The sequence below is a fragment of the Lepidochelys olivacea genome (genome assembly GCF_965140295.1).
Source record: "Lepidochelys olivacea isolate rLepOli2 genome assembly, chromosome: 11".
NCBI lineage: Eukaryota > Metazoa > Chordata > Testudines > Cheloniidae > Lepidochelys > Lepidochelys olivacea.
The window spans coordinates 1,384,239-1,397,689 of NC_140421.1; the positions used below are offsets into that span (position 1 = coordinate 1,384,239).

General features: G+C 63.8%; 1 protein-coding gene across 2 annotated transcripts; it reads right to left on the reverse strand.

Moving 5' to 3' along the window:
• Positions 1–642: 642 nt before the first annotated feature.
• ANKZF1 (ankyrin repeat and zinc finger peptidyl tRNA hydrolase 1) lies at positions 643–13,418 on the reverse strand. 2 transcript variants are annotated; one of them, XM_084643693.1, is made up of 16 exons: positions 13,345–13,418; positions 10,969–11,111; positions 10,390–10,499; positions 9,585–9,687; positions 7,892–8,082; positions 7,222–7,337; positions 6,489–6,642; positions 4,848–5,070; positions 4,386–4,487; positions 3,900–4,049; positions 3,482–3,607; positions 2,269–2,593; positions 1,752–1,863; positions 1,259–1,393; positions 1,061–1,131; positions 643–911 (listed from the first exon to the last, which is right to left on the reverse strand). In XM_084643693.1, exons 2-16 carry the CDS (start codon positions 11,093–11,095, stop codon positions 791–793), a joined length of 2,166 nt encoding a protein of 721 aa, XP_084499819.1. In that variant the 5' UTR covers positions 11,096–11,111; positions 13,345–13,418; the 3' UTR covers positions 643–790. The 2 variants fall into 2 exon arrangements, with proteins under 2 accessions (XP_084499819.1, XP_084499820.1); XM_084643694.1 differs by lacking the exon at positions 4,386–4,487.
• Positions 13,419–13,451: the final 33 nt, after the last annotated feature.

Here is a 13,451-nt window from a genome sequence, read left to right on the forward strand (position 1 = left end):
GCTTGCTCAGGGTACTGGGGTCAAGGTACTGCACCCTGGGGAAAAACCGGGCACCCGTCCGCAACATGGCCCCCAGCACCCAGGGGGTGACTAGGACCTTGGGCACTGGGGGGGGGGGGGGGAGGTTCCTCCCCCACCTCTGCAGGGCAAGGGGGAAGCGGTGTGGGGGCTATATCACCTTCCCCAGATCCAGCAGCAAGGGCAGGCGTGTGCTGGGCTGAGCTTTACGGGCAGCGGCCTGAGTCAGTCACCGCTTGGGCTACCCCGGGCCAGCCAGCTCAGCCCCTGGGTAAAGGGGAGGATTCATGGGTGCCGGGCAGGGCCCAGGGTGCTGCAGGGAGCTCCCCCCAAGGCAAGGGGCTGCTGCCCTGAGCCAAGCTGCCCGTCATTAACCACCCTCAGCCCAGCTTGTGGGGCACACTCAGGTGGATGGCACAGCACCAGCGTTGAGCCGTCTAGTCCCTCCTCCATCGATCCACCAGCCACGCTGCCCCTTCAGCACCCCCTGCCCCAAAACAGGACCCTGACCCCGTGTTCCGGTGACGCTCCTGCCCAGGGGTCGGTGCTCACCCCCCACCCAACCCATCCTGCGCCATGATCCCCTTCCCCTTGAGGCAGGGGGCTGCCCCCCGTGCTGGGAAGGAGGCCTTGAGGTGCGACAGGGATTTACACTCGGGCTCAGCCCCCCGGGAGCTCCCAGCGCCTCCCCCCAGCACCTGGCAGGCGACTGTCCATTCCACACAACCCCCATTGCGCTCGGCAGCTGCCTGCCTTCCCGGCGGCGCGGGCGCTAGGTGGGGCCGGCGCGGCCCCGGCGATGAGCCTGCAGGCAGCCCGTGGAGCAGAAGGAGGAGTCGAGGTAGTGGAAGGGGATCCGGCCCAGCAGGGACTCGCCACATTGCCAGCAGCGCCTACACAAACCAGAAGGTACGGCATGGGCCAGCGTCTGGGGCCAGGCCTGCTCCCTGCCAGCAACTGGACAGGGGAGCTGCCAGCCCCACAGGGGAACAGGGCCTCCCCGCTGCCCCCCCGGGCCCGCAGCAGGTTCAGTGCCTGTTACCTGGTGTTGGCGAGAGCCGCGCCCGTGTCCGACAGCTGGGCAGCCAGTCTCCGCTCGGCAGCGAGGGCCCTCTGAGGAGCAGAGAGCCAGAGCCCCAGTGAGTGGGGTGAGCCCTGCCCCCCGGCCTGAGCAGCCCCTGAGAGCCAGGGCAGGGAGCCCCCCATGGGGGTTGGGGTGTCTGGGCCCCCCAGGCCTCACCTTCTCCCGGTCTGGCAGGGCCGCAAAGCGCCGCTTCTCCTCCTCCTCCTGCACCCGCTGCTTCCGCTGTGCTTTCTGTGCCCGCTGCTTCTCCAGCCGCCCGGCCTCCATCTCCGCCGTCAGGGGCCCGGGCACCTGGGGAGGACGAGCTCCGTCAGCCGGGGGGGGTCCTGGCTCCCCGGCCCGGCTCTGCGGACAGCCCCCACAGCTGGCTCGCAGTGGGCCGGGTTCCTCGATTGTACACAGGGGCCTTAACACTACAGCCCCTCCTGGCTCCTCACACGGCTCCCCCCCCCCCCCAACTCAGAGCGGGGCAGGTGCAGCCTAGGGGCAGGGCCCCCCAGCGTGGGGGAGGGGGCCAGCAGCCTGGAGCTGGATTGGTGCTCCCCAGGGAGGGCTCAGGCACCCCGGGGTGGGAGGATTTGAGCTCCCCCAGCTGTCCGAGGGCGCCAGGGAGGGATCTCAGGGCTGAAGGGCAGCGGGAGGCACCCACCTTGGCCCGCCTGTAGTCGTACTTGGCTGGGTGATCCACCATGAACCTGCGGAAGACGTTGCGTGTCGACTTGTCGGCAGAGACGCAATACGGAGGTCGCTCCTGCCAGTCCCTGGGAGCCAAGCAGAGAGCGGCTCAGGGCCGGGATAGGCCAGGGCTTGCTGCTTCCCTTTGGCAGGCTGCCCTCCCCCAGCCCCTGCAGGACGGGCAGCCCCACGAGCCAGCCAGGCCCTGGGGAGAACTGGGAAGGGGACCCCACCCCGCCCTGCTCCCTGGCCAGCCCACCCACCCAGCTGGCTAGATGTCCTGGGGCAGGGGAGAGGGAGCAGGCTGGGGGGCCCAGAGGCTGGAGTGGTGCAGGCGGAGGGCACCTTCCCGCAGGCCCCCGGGACCAGACCAGACCGGGCATTGAAGGGCGAACGAGGATGCTGCAGACCCCCGGGCCCACAGGCAGGGCCAGCCTTGGGGGGAAGGGGGGGTGACTGCCCAGAGCGCTGGCCTCAGGGGGTCGCTGTACCTGAGCGCAGGGTCGGCACCAGCCTCCAGCAGCAGTCGCACGGCTGCCCCCTTCCCTGCCGCAGCCGCCACGTGCAGCAGGGTGAAGCCGGTCCCGTCGATGGGCTCGCTGAGCAGCGAGAGGAGCCCAGGGGCCGCACAGGTGGGCTCTGACCCCTCACTCTGCACCCTGCCAGGGTGGCCTTGGGGCTGCCCCACAGCACCATCCTCACTGCCCGCAGGGGGGGCCCCACTCTCCGCCGCACCCAGGAGGCGCCGCAGCGTCCCCGCGTCCCCCGTCTTGCAGGCTGTGAACAGGGCGTCACGGAGCTGGCCCAGCAGCGTTTCTGGCAGGGAAGGACAGAGCAGCTCAGAGCCGGCCCCAGGGGCCCCCCAGCCCAAGCAGCACAGGGGTCTGACCCCTGTGCGGCATCCACCAGAGTGCGCCCCCGGCCCGTCACCCCTGGCTGTGGCTAAAGCATGGGCCAGGATGGCACCAGGCCAGATGCAAAGCCAGCCAGAGAGGACATGCCATGGTTAACGACCTGCAGGGTTAGCGAGGTGCACCAGCTTTTCGTTCGTCTGGCTCTGGCTCTGCCTGTCTCGGCTGGCCTGAGGAGCTGTTAGCCCCCGCAGGGCTCTCCCGCAAGGAGTGACGCACCGCGATCACCACCGCTCCAGAAGGGATGCAGACGGTGCTCCCCACAGGTCTCAGTGCAAGAGACCTCTGCTTCTCTGCACCTCTCCGTTTTTTCAAACATCCTCCTTAAACTGTGGAGCCCAGAACTGGACGCAGGACCAGGGGCGGTCTCCCCAGGGCTGTGTACAGAGGTAAAATCCCCCGTTCACACCCCACGGCTCACGTTAGCCCTTCGCCACAGCACCACCCTGGGAGCTCATGCTCAGCCATTTACCACTGACCCCCGAGTCCTTTCCAGAGGCCCCCACTCCACGGTGTGGCCTGCAGCCTCGCTCCTAGGGGTGGGCCTTTCCACCTGCCCATATTACAGCGCAGACTGGGCGATCCGGATCGCTCAGTATGGCCACCACTCTGCTGATCTGCCTCTTTGGCCCCCCTCGGCCCCTGCTCGCACACAGCAGCACATGGGAGGGGTGAGCTGGAGGGGTCTGACAGGGCAAATGGGGTGCAGGGGAGGAGCGGCCTGAGCCCACAGAGCCCCGACGTGGCACACGTGGGCAGGGCAGAGACAGCAGCATGGCCCAGCCTGACTTACCTCCATTCTCCCAGGGAGCAGGCTCTGCCCCAGGCCCGTCCTGGGGCTCCGCCACCATCCCTGCTCCTGGCTGCGGTGCTGAGCCCTCGGGCTCTTCGTGGCCTCCTGGCCCCACGGCGCAGGCCCCTGCTCCGGGAACAACCAGGAGAGGGATAAACACGGTCCGGGGCCAACACCCTCCCCCCATCCCGGGGGCATGCAGCTTCCCCCAGCCCCTGCCAGCAAAGGCCAGGTGCCAGCTGCCCCCAGCGCCAGAGGCAAAGGCAGGGAAGCCAGCAGCTTCCACCTGCTCATGCACCCCCCCAACACACACCAAAGGACACCCATGTTAGCCCCTTGTGCCGCGAGGGCCTTGCCCTTGAGTGGGTCTGGCAGGGCCACCAGCAGCGCCCGTCCCAGGGGAACCCCCCGTTCTTACCTCTCCCCACTTTGTTTTTCTTCTTCCTCCTCTTGCGGCTTCGCTTAGGCATCACCTCAAACTCCTGGAGCTGCAGCGTGCTCAGCGTCACCTCCACGGTCTCCAGCTCCCCAGCCTGGCTCTCCTCCTCCTCCTCCTCCTCCAACGGGGCTTTGGGGGAGACAGGTGGGATTGGGGCTGGTGGGCCCGCCCGTGCGCTCGGCCAGAGGAGGCCCCACCCCTTCTCTGCAGGTGAGTTGGGGGAAGGGCCCGCTGGGAAGGACTGTGCCTGGATCAGAGCAGTCCAGGAGCGCCCCCCACGCCCAGACCGTGCCCTGCGGCACCGTGCTCTTACGGGGTGCCCAGATGCCTGGAACCTGCTGTCCCAAGGGGACCACAAGGCTGGGGCACAAACAAGAGCAGGTCCAGTGCTGGGCACCCTCCCTCCCCGATTCAGGAAACACCGCTGGGGGTGGGAGTCAGCCGGTGCCCTTCCCCCTCACTCACTGCTGGCGTCACCCTGCTGGGGCTCTTCCACCGGCACACACGGCACTTTCCTCCAGCCCTTCCGGGGGGAGCCAGCGAGATCCGCCACTGCTGTGTCCTTCCCTGCGGGACAGGAGCCTTGGGGCTGCGGGCCACCAGCTGGGCCCCGCAGAGACCATCCCCAGACAGAGGGCAGAGCAGGGAGCCAGCCCACCCCCCTTCCACAGAGCGTGGGGCAGGGCAGGTGCTGCAGACAGAGCGGGATGGGGCATCGCAGCCAACCACCATCCCTGGGGGAGGAACCCACTGCCCCCCACCCAGGAGGATTCCTCTGAAGTAGGCAGCTTGGCACCGCTACTCTGGCCTGGGCAGAGTCTAGAAACAATGCCATCCCAGCCTGGTGGCCAGGGGAACAGGCAGCAGGGAAGCAGACCACTCACGCCTGGCCCCCCAGCACCACTGTCCCCGCACCCCAGTATTCACCATACACCTGCAGGGTGGCCAGGGCCACGTGCACCCGCAGCACCTCCCTGAAGGTGGCTCTGCGGGTGCTGAAGGGGATGTTGTAGACGCGGGGGTCGTCCTTGTGCAGAGGGGGGTTCCTGCCGCTGAAGAGCAGTGCCCGGTTGGCACGGGGGGCACGCAGGAAGATGCGCTGGGCTCCCTGCAGATGCTGTGCCCAGCCGGCCAGCAGGTCCTGGATGTCCTGGGGGTGGAAGGGGAGGGATCACCGCTAGCTCCTGGGCCCCACCTGCCAGCCCTCCTCTGGACTGGGGTATGGCCAAGCACAGCCAGCCCTGTGCAGCTGGGGGGTGCCAGGGCGGGGGGGACGGGGATTCAGAGGTTGTGGCCGCACAGCTTAGTGGTTCTGCTATTATCAAGGCATCAGTATGGTGCTCGCTGCAGGATCCCCCGTGTGCTGCCTGCCGGCCGCCCCTCCCCCCCAGCCTAGGGACAATGGGGACTCATTAACCTTAACGACTGCTCTGATGCCTAACGGGTACTCGAAGGGGCTTGGCTGAAGGCACAGGTTTTCGCCACAGCTGGTTGGAGAGTGGGCACTTCCCGGAGGCAGAGGTGACAAAGCAGGGTTAAAGGACTCCTGGGGAGAAGCTTTGGAGAGAGATCCAGGAAGATCTGGCACGACAGGGACAGGCAGGCTTTGCAGCAGGGGGCCTGGGGCAGCGGTGGGACCACCCAAGGACCGAGAAAGCAAGTGGGCCATGGTGGAAAGAGGGCGCCGGCCTGGAAGTCAAGCCAAGCTCTGCAGCAGGAAGATCCTGGACCCCCGAGGACCAGGGCCCTGCAGAGCACGCTGCAGCGGGGAGGAAGCTGGGGCAGGGAGATGCGTGTAGGGATTATCGGTTAGGTCTAGATCTGGGCATTTCTCGAGCTGTGAAGTGAAGAGCAGTGGTGGGTAGGATTCTGTGCGGGGATGTGACCCCAGAGCGCCCGGCCGGTGGAGGTCTGCCAGGGGCTGAGTTTAAGCGATGGGGCCCGTCTGAGGGGCCAGCAGCAGTCCCCCCGGGCTGGGCAGGGGCCCATGAGGTCTCAGCTCTCGGGAGGAGGAGCTAGAGAGGGGTCTGCATTTCCACTGTGCGCCGGACACCCCGAGCCAGGGCAGCGCCTGGACTGTTCAGATGCCAGCCAATAAGGGGCACTCAGCTAGATGTGACAGGGCGCCTGGCAGGCTGGCCTCGGATCCTGGGATGGGGGGGGGCGTTATCCCTAAATGCCTCTCTCAGGGACTGCCAGAAGCCTGGGGAGGGAGCCCAAAGGCCTGGCCCTGGGGTAGGAGGCAGGGCATCCCAAGCACAGGGGCGCCTCTCTCATGCCCCAGCCCCTAAGCAGGGGGACTGGAACCCAGGGTGGCATCCCAGTGGGGAGCATGGCACTGTCCTAGCCTCCCTGCCAGGCCCCGCGCGCCCCCTCCATCCCCACTCCCGGGCACTCCAGCCATAGCACACACCCTGTCCAGCCTCTGCCCACGGAGCCACCTGCAGCCAAGGCCTTGGAGGGGCTGCTCATGGCCTAGGCAGCCCCCACCCAGAGGCTGCCCCAGAACAGTGGCGTGGCCAGCACCGAGGGCCCAATCCTGAACTGGGCCCGTGCGCTCGCCCCTACCTTGAGCAGAGCCGCCTCGTTGTAACGCCGCAGCGAGGCACCAGCCGATTTGGGCATGGAGGCCTGGCCCTGGGCATCGCGCACTCCCTGCACCGTGCCGCGGCGGGCACGCACTGTGTACCGATGGAAGGTCTTGTGATCCAGCACCTCAGGCCTGGGGGAGAGAAACTGCAGAGTGGGCCAGGGCAGCAGGACCCAGACCCTTGTTGCCATGGGGGGACAGGGCTTAAGCCCACTCCATGAGGGCAGGCCTGGCCATGGGTCTGTGCGGCACACACTGGGTGGGTGTCAGGACTCCTGGGTTTTCTTCCCAGCTCCGGCACTGACTCACTCTGGGACCCGGGTGAGCTCCTGCCCCTGTTGGGGCCTCCATACAGAAGGGAAATGAACACTCCTCTTCCAGCCAGAGCACACTGCCAGCTTCGGGGGACAGACGGGCAGAAGAAGGGTCTCCCAGGAGCTGCTGCTGCTACGGGCCCGTGAAGGCTCTGGGAGTGCCACATGTCCCTGGGGAGAGGAGAGACGCCTTCTGGGCCAGCCCCACAAGCAGACAGGGGGCAAGGGCCCATCTCACCACGTCCCCTCTGATCCCCTCTGCCAGGGGAAAACAGCCCCAAACCACCCACAAGCTACAGAGCTCTCCTTCCCACGCCAAGGCCCTCACAGGATTCTGCCCACTGGAGCAGCAGACCCTGCCCCAGCCCCATGCTCAGGGCCAGACTGGGACACTCACCCCCTGAAGACGGCTCCTGCAAAGTGTCCACCGCCTGTCATCAGGATAACCCAACAGGTGCCTGCGCCCAGGCTCTGCAGAGATGCCACCAGCTCCGCCTGCTGCTCACCACCACCCTGGCACAAGGAAACCCTCCTGTTAGCAGCCTGGTGGCACAGGCTCTCCCTCTGCTGGAGCCGATGACCCAGCGGGGTTTGCCAGCTGGGAGCCATTAGCCAGGGGCTCTGCAGGCAGTCAAGGAAGGGGCAGTCTGGGGGCTGACCCACGTGGCAGGGGTCGCCCCTTCCTGCTGAGGCCAGACAGGTGATCATGGCAGCAGCAGCTCCCATCTGAACAGGGCTCATCATGCACCAACTAAAGCCTTGGTTCCTGCCGGATGAGCTGGGCCTGGCCACCCCCCTGCACTTGGGCAAGGATCCTCTGGCAAGCACCGCTCCAGCTAAACCCCGACCACTTGTACAATGGAACAGCCAGATCCCGACAGAGCTGGCGCCCGGCTCCCCTGCACATGCGTCCAGCTGCCCGCAGGATCATAGGGGGCAAAGAGGGGTCGGGGTCCCAGCCAAACCCCGCTTGCTGGCCCGTCAGGGCTATCCCGGACCATGACCTGCTCCAGGACCTCTGGCAGGTCACCGGGGATGGGGCTCAGCACTGCTGGGCCGTTGCTTACCTTCTTACTGCCCAGCACACAGCGGTAGGCGGAGAGCAGCTGGCCCTGGGAGTTGCGGAACAGAACCTTAGCCGAGCGGTGGCTCTGCTGGCCGCTCCCTGGGTCTGCATGGCCTCGGGGAGGGAGCAGGTCGGTCTCGCTGCCCGAATCGGAGTTGTCAGAATCGGACCCGGAGATGCTGGAGACATCACCTGCAAACGGGGCAGGAGGGGGACAGGGCTGTCAGATGCTAAGGTGCCCGAGGAAGGCACGAGTCCTAAAATGAAGAGGAGGGAACAATTCCCAGTCCACTAGGATCACAGAGCCACCTCCTCCACGTCCCACCTGGAGACCTAGAGATCCCGCGAATATCCATTGCCCTCCCCCCCTCCTTCCCCCAGCCTTCTAGGTCACGTGCGATGGCCTCTCACAGCCCAGCCAACGTGAACAGTGTGGAGACGACCCACCTGACGCTCCTGGGGTAGCGAACCAGGCAGATGCTGTGGAAGGACTGCACCACATTCTGGGGTGCAGCAGGATCCTGGGGTCGGGGGAGCGAGTGTTTGAGGAGGGAGGCACCCGCAGAACATACAGTCCTCACTGAGATACCCGACTATGGCTTGGTCCCACTTGACAGGTCAGAGCAGCCAGCTCCAGGGGGCAGAGAAGGGACTAGAACAAACCTCACCACAAAGAGCAGAAGAGCGGCCAGCCTGGGTCAGACCAAAGGTCCGTCTAGCCCAGTCTCCTGTCTGCCGACAAAAAGAACAGGAGTACTTGTGGCCCCTTATTCTTTTGCAGATACAGACTAACACGGCTGCGACTCTGAAACCTGTCTGCCGACAGTGGCCAGGGCCAGGTGCCCCAGAGGGAATGAACAGAACAGGGAATCACCCAGTGATCCTTCCTGTTGTCCACTCCCAGCTTCTAGCAAATCTTTTTTGAGATGGGGCAACCATATCTACATGCAGTCTTCAAGATGTGGGCATACTATGGATTTATATAGCGGTAATGTATGACATGACCTGACAGGACCTGAACTCATCTCAGAGGAGCCTCCCACATGGGGCAGGAAAACAAAGGGATCCAGGAAGCAGGCAGCTACTAGGGAGAAGATAAGTGGGACTGGTGCTCAGAGCTTCTCCACACAGTCAGGTGCCAGCAGAGAGGCTTCCTGCTGCCTATGGGCCCTGCTGAAGAGTTGCTGTGATGGAGTGTACCAGACATGTGACGCCCCTGCCACATTGTCACCTCTCCATCCAAAGGAGGCATGCTCTCTGGGGAGAAAAAAGTAGCAAGTTTAAACCTCCAAGAGCTGCCCAGAAAGGCCACCCCTAGGATCAGCTGCTAGTGGAAGCAACAAGAATTGATCCTCCAGCAGGTAGAAAGGCCAGGAGTGGGCAAAACCCAGTCAGGGCCCAACAGCCAAGATAAAACAGCCAGCTGCCTCCTCCAGTGGCCAGTTGCAGGTGAAGCTAGGATGGGGAGGAAGGATTGCTCCAGCTGATCCCAAAAGCCAGTCTGGTCAGGGGCCTAACCCCAGCCGCACCTTTGGATTGAGCCAGCGACAGATTGTTCTATGTTGCAGAATTTGCAGAGCAGGGGACGCCTAGAGTTGGATACCAACTGATAATCAAAGGGTGCTTGCTTCGTGCGGCGCTCCACCAACTCAAGCAAGCCCGTGACAGCAGCCCTTCCTGTCTGCCCCCCTCACCTGCACGGGTCTTCTCCTCAAACTCCTCTGCTGCAAGTGCCCGGCGCCCCAGCAAACGCTGCTTCAGGTTAAAGCGGTGCCAGTCCAGGCGGTAATGCTCAGTCTGGGAAGGAAACGGAGTGAGAAGGGGCCTCCCATACTGATAATCCCCCAGGTCGGATGAATGGAAGCGCACCGACCCATGCCCCGGGACTGGACAGTGCGGAGGTCCCCTCAGCCAGATGCCAGCCTGCCGGGGACTTGGGAATCAGCAGAAGCTGCCTTGCTTTATTGGCACGTCATGGTCACTTGGTTAGCTAATGCCCTTAGCGCCAAGTTCCCACCCTGCCCCCAGGGTTGCAGGGCCTTGGCACCAGCTTTCTGGCCCAGGGCTTTGCAGCGTGTGGAAGCTGGTAATGTGGCTATGCCAGAGCTCCCAGACCCTGCCCAGCTGAGAGATGCAGCCGCAGTTTACCAGGGGCCTGAGGAATGCACTTGACTGGCTTAAAATAGAATCAATTGCAGCCTCCCTCGTTCTGTGGGTGCGGCTGATGGAGACTACAAATCCCAGCGTGAAATACTCCACCTTGTGCCAAGTGGGTAAGCCCAAAATGGAGCACTGCATTTCAGGACCAGTAGTCTCTGGGCTGCATCTCCACGTACCCAGGCCACAACTGCAGATCTCCATGGTCCACATTTCGGCCATTCACATACCCATTTCACACAACCCGGCTTCCCCAGCTGCCTGCTCGCTCACAACACTGCCTGCTGGAGGCAATGGAAAACACACCACCCCTCCGCCTCCACCCCCGAGGCTGCTGCCTACCTGCTCCTCCCTGCTGTCAAACACCCGGGAGCAGGCTGAGCAGCACATCCGGTCCGGTATCTCTGGGACCCCTCGGGCTCTCTCCTCCCTAATGGCCACCACTAGCTTCTCTGAAAGAGGGAGAGGAGCTCAGGGAAGATAAGCCACTTCCATTGGAGAGGAACAGAGGGCTACAGGACAGACAGATCACTCCAAAGTGTGGCTAGAGCAAACAGTGAAGAGTCAGTTTGACTGTTCCTGACTCTGCCACTCACTTTATGCATGGCCCTGGGCAAGTTACTGCACCTCTGTGCCTCAGTTTCCCCACCTGTAACACAGGGATGATACCGACCCACCAAACAGGATTAGTTTCAGTGTGCGTGTGAAGTGTTTTGCGCTCCTCAGGCTGAAGGCTCTTGACTGGGGTAAAGCAGCTCAAACCAGAGCCCATCACCCCACCAAGCCCCAGAGAGTGGGATACCTCTTAGTATTGGACTGCAGCAAAATCCCCCCACTGGACACTCTCCCACCCTCCCCCCAGGAAGCCCCTCCGCTGGCTCCACTACCCCTCTAGCCAGCTCACTGGCTTTTATGCACTACCTTGCATTATGGCATTAGAGTCTATGGACCGCACGTCCTCTGAAACACCATTGACGAGGGAGAGTCCATGCAGGAAGGTGGGGTCCTGGGCAGCCTCAAACACAGACCTGACCTCGAGGGGCTGCATTGTTTCCAGCAGGAGTCTGAAGAAGGAATGAGAGTGAGGCAGAGAGAGCCATCGACAGGCTCCCGTGCCCTGTGACTTGGCACCCGTGACCTGGCAGGGGATGGGCAGTTGTGCTGCACCATGAGCTGGAAGAAAAGGAGGACTTGTGGCACCTTAGAGACTAACCAATTTATCTGAGCATGAACTTTCGTGAGCTACAGCTCACTTCAGCGGATGCATCCTGTGGAAAGTACAGAAGACGTTTTTATACACACAAACCATGAAAAAATGGGTGATTATCACTACAAAAGGCTGGGGGCTGCCGTGAGGAGGGGGAGGGCTGATGGTGGGGAGGGCTGTATTGATGGGGGTTCTGGGCAGATGGGGTGAGTGCTGGGAGGGTGAACTGAGGGTAGTGGGAGGCAATGGGGGAGGGGGACTGAACTGAGGGGCACTGAAGGGGGGGTTGGGTGAGGAGAGAACTGGTGGGGGGCTGGGGGACAGGATAAAGTGCTGGGCAGGAGACTGCAGATGTGGGGGTGAGAGCTCATTAGCTGGGGGACACAGGGCAAAGAGCCCGCAGTGCTGCTCTTGGCGATGGAGGTTCCCCTCCAGGACAGGGCTGCTGGCTTTGGAGCGAAAGGTCCCAAGTTCTATCACTGCGGCCATGTGACTGCCGAGTGCCTGGGGAGCCTGCCACGGGCTGCGCCACGGACACCAGGCACCAACCACATCATGACCCCGCCGCAGACGTGCCAACTCTTGGGGAAGAGAACGCTCACATGGCAGGATGATTCTTTCCAGTCAAACAGGAGTTACCTGCCCTGGACAAAGGAATGCGGTTTCTCCACCAGGCAGCTAATTACAAAGTACTTTGAAAGACAATGAGAATTTATTTACACCTCTGATAAACAAAGCTGTCAAGCTAACAAGAGACAGGAGCCGACACTCCAGCAGGGAAGAGAAAATTCATCTGGGGGGGGCCCCCTCCACAACCCTCAAATAAGCAATTGAATCAACTAGAAAAAAATGAGAGTTCTAAAAGTGAGGCTTAATTTTATTTAGAAATCCTGTCAGCCACCCCGGGCCTGAGCGGGGCTTTGGCTGTCAGCCCAGGCGGCTGCTCCCCTGCTAGCCTGGGAAGTGGGAGAGGGGACCCCACTGCAGCCCTGCCCCCCTCCCCGAGGTCTGGAGAGGGTGAAGAACCTTAAGGAGCAGAGGTGAGGCTGGGAGCTGCCATGAGGAGGGGGAGGGCTGACGGGGAGGGGAAGGGCTGTATTGATAGGGGGTTCTGGGCAGATGGGGTGAGTGCTAGGAGGGTGAACTAAGGGTAGTGGGAGGCAATGGGAGAGGGAGACTGAACTGAGGGGCACTGAAGGGGGGGTTGGGTGAGGAGAGAACTGGTGGGGGGCTGGGGGACAGGATAAAGTGCTGGGCAGGAGACTGCAGATGTGGGGGTGAGAGCTCCTGCAGCTGGGTTTCGGGGCGAGCCGTGTCAGTCTATATCCACAAAAACAACGAGGAGTCCGGTGGCCATATCCAGCCCGTGTGAGGGAGCGGGCGACACTAATTGCCCCACACACGCACCTTGGGAAGGGGTGCGAGGGGGGTTTCAAACACCACGAGACTGGCCGAAAACACACAATTAAATCTGGGTTTAAATGTCGCAATTTGGGGGCCAATCTCCGGGTTCCTGAGGGTCCGACGCACGATTGTCGATCTCCTGAAGGCGGCAATGAGGGGTTAGAATGCGGCTAGAGGGGTCAGCGCAGGCCAGGACGGGCCACGGGGACCTTGTGCCCTGAATGCCCAGCAGAGCCTGGAGGATCCCCCCCCCCATTGGCCAGGGGGACCCAGGGGACCCCGCCCCCCCCATTGGCCAGGGGGACCCAGGGGATCCCGCATTGGCCAGGGGGACCCAGAGGACCCCGCCTCCCCCATTGGCCAGGGGCGGCCAGGGGATCCCGCCCCGCCCCCCATTGGCCAGGGGCGGCCAGGGGATCCCGCCCCGCCCCGCCCCGCATTGGCCAGGGGATCCCGCCCCCCCATTGGCCAGGAGACCCCGCCCCCCCATTGGCCAGGGGATCCCGCCCCGCCCCCCATTGGCCAGGGGCGGCCAGGAGACCCCGCCCCGCCCCCCATTGGCCAGGAGACCCCGCCCCCCCATTGGCCAGGGGATCCCGCCCCCCCATTGGCCAGGGGATCCCGACCGTGCCCCGCGCGGGGCCAGAGGGGCCCTGCCCCCCGAAGGCCGCGAGGGCGGCGCTCACCTGTCCCGGGGGGAAGCGAAGCGGGCAGCGCCTCACCCGGAAGCCAACGGCAGCCGCGCAGGACGTCACATCCGCCCCCCGACGGAGCGCCGTCGGGGACAACCCTG

Excerpts from the sequence above, each read along its gene's own strand:
- ANKZF1 (XM_084643693.1), bottom strand. The coding sequence starts at position 11,095 with ATGCAGCCCCTCGAGGTCAGGTCTGTGTTTGAGGCTGCCCAGGACCCC. Across the intron at positions 9,688-10,389 it reads TTGACAGCAGGGAGGAGCAG|ACTGAGCATTACCGCCTGGA; the intron begins GTAGGCAGCAGC and ends TTTCCTTCCCAG. Across the intron at positions 7,338-7,891 it reads GTGTGCTGGGCAGTAAGAAG|GGTGGTGGTGAGCAGCAGGC; the intron begins GTAAGCAACGGC and ends TCCTTGTGCCAG.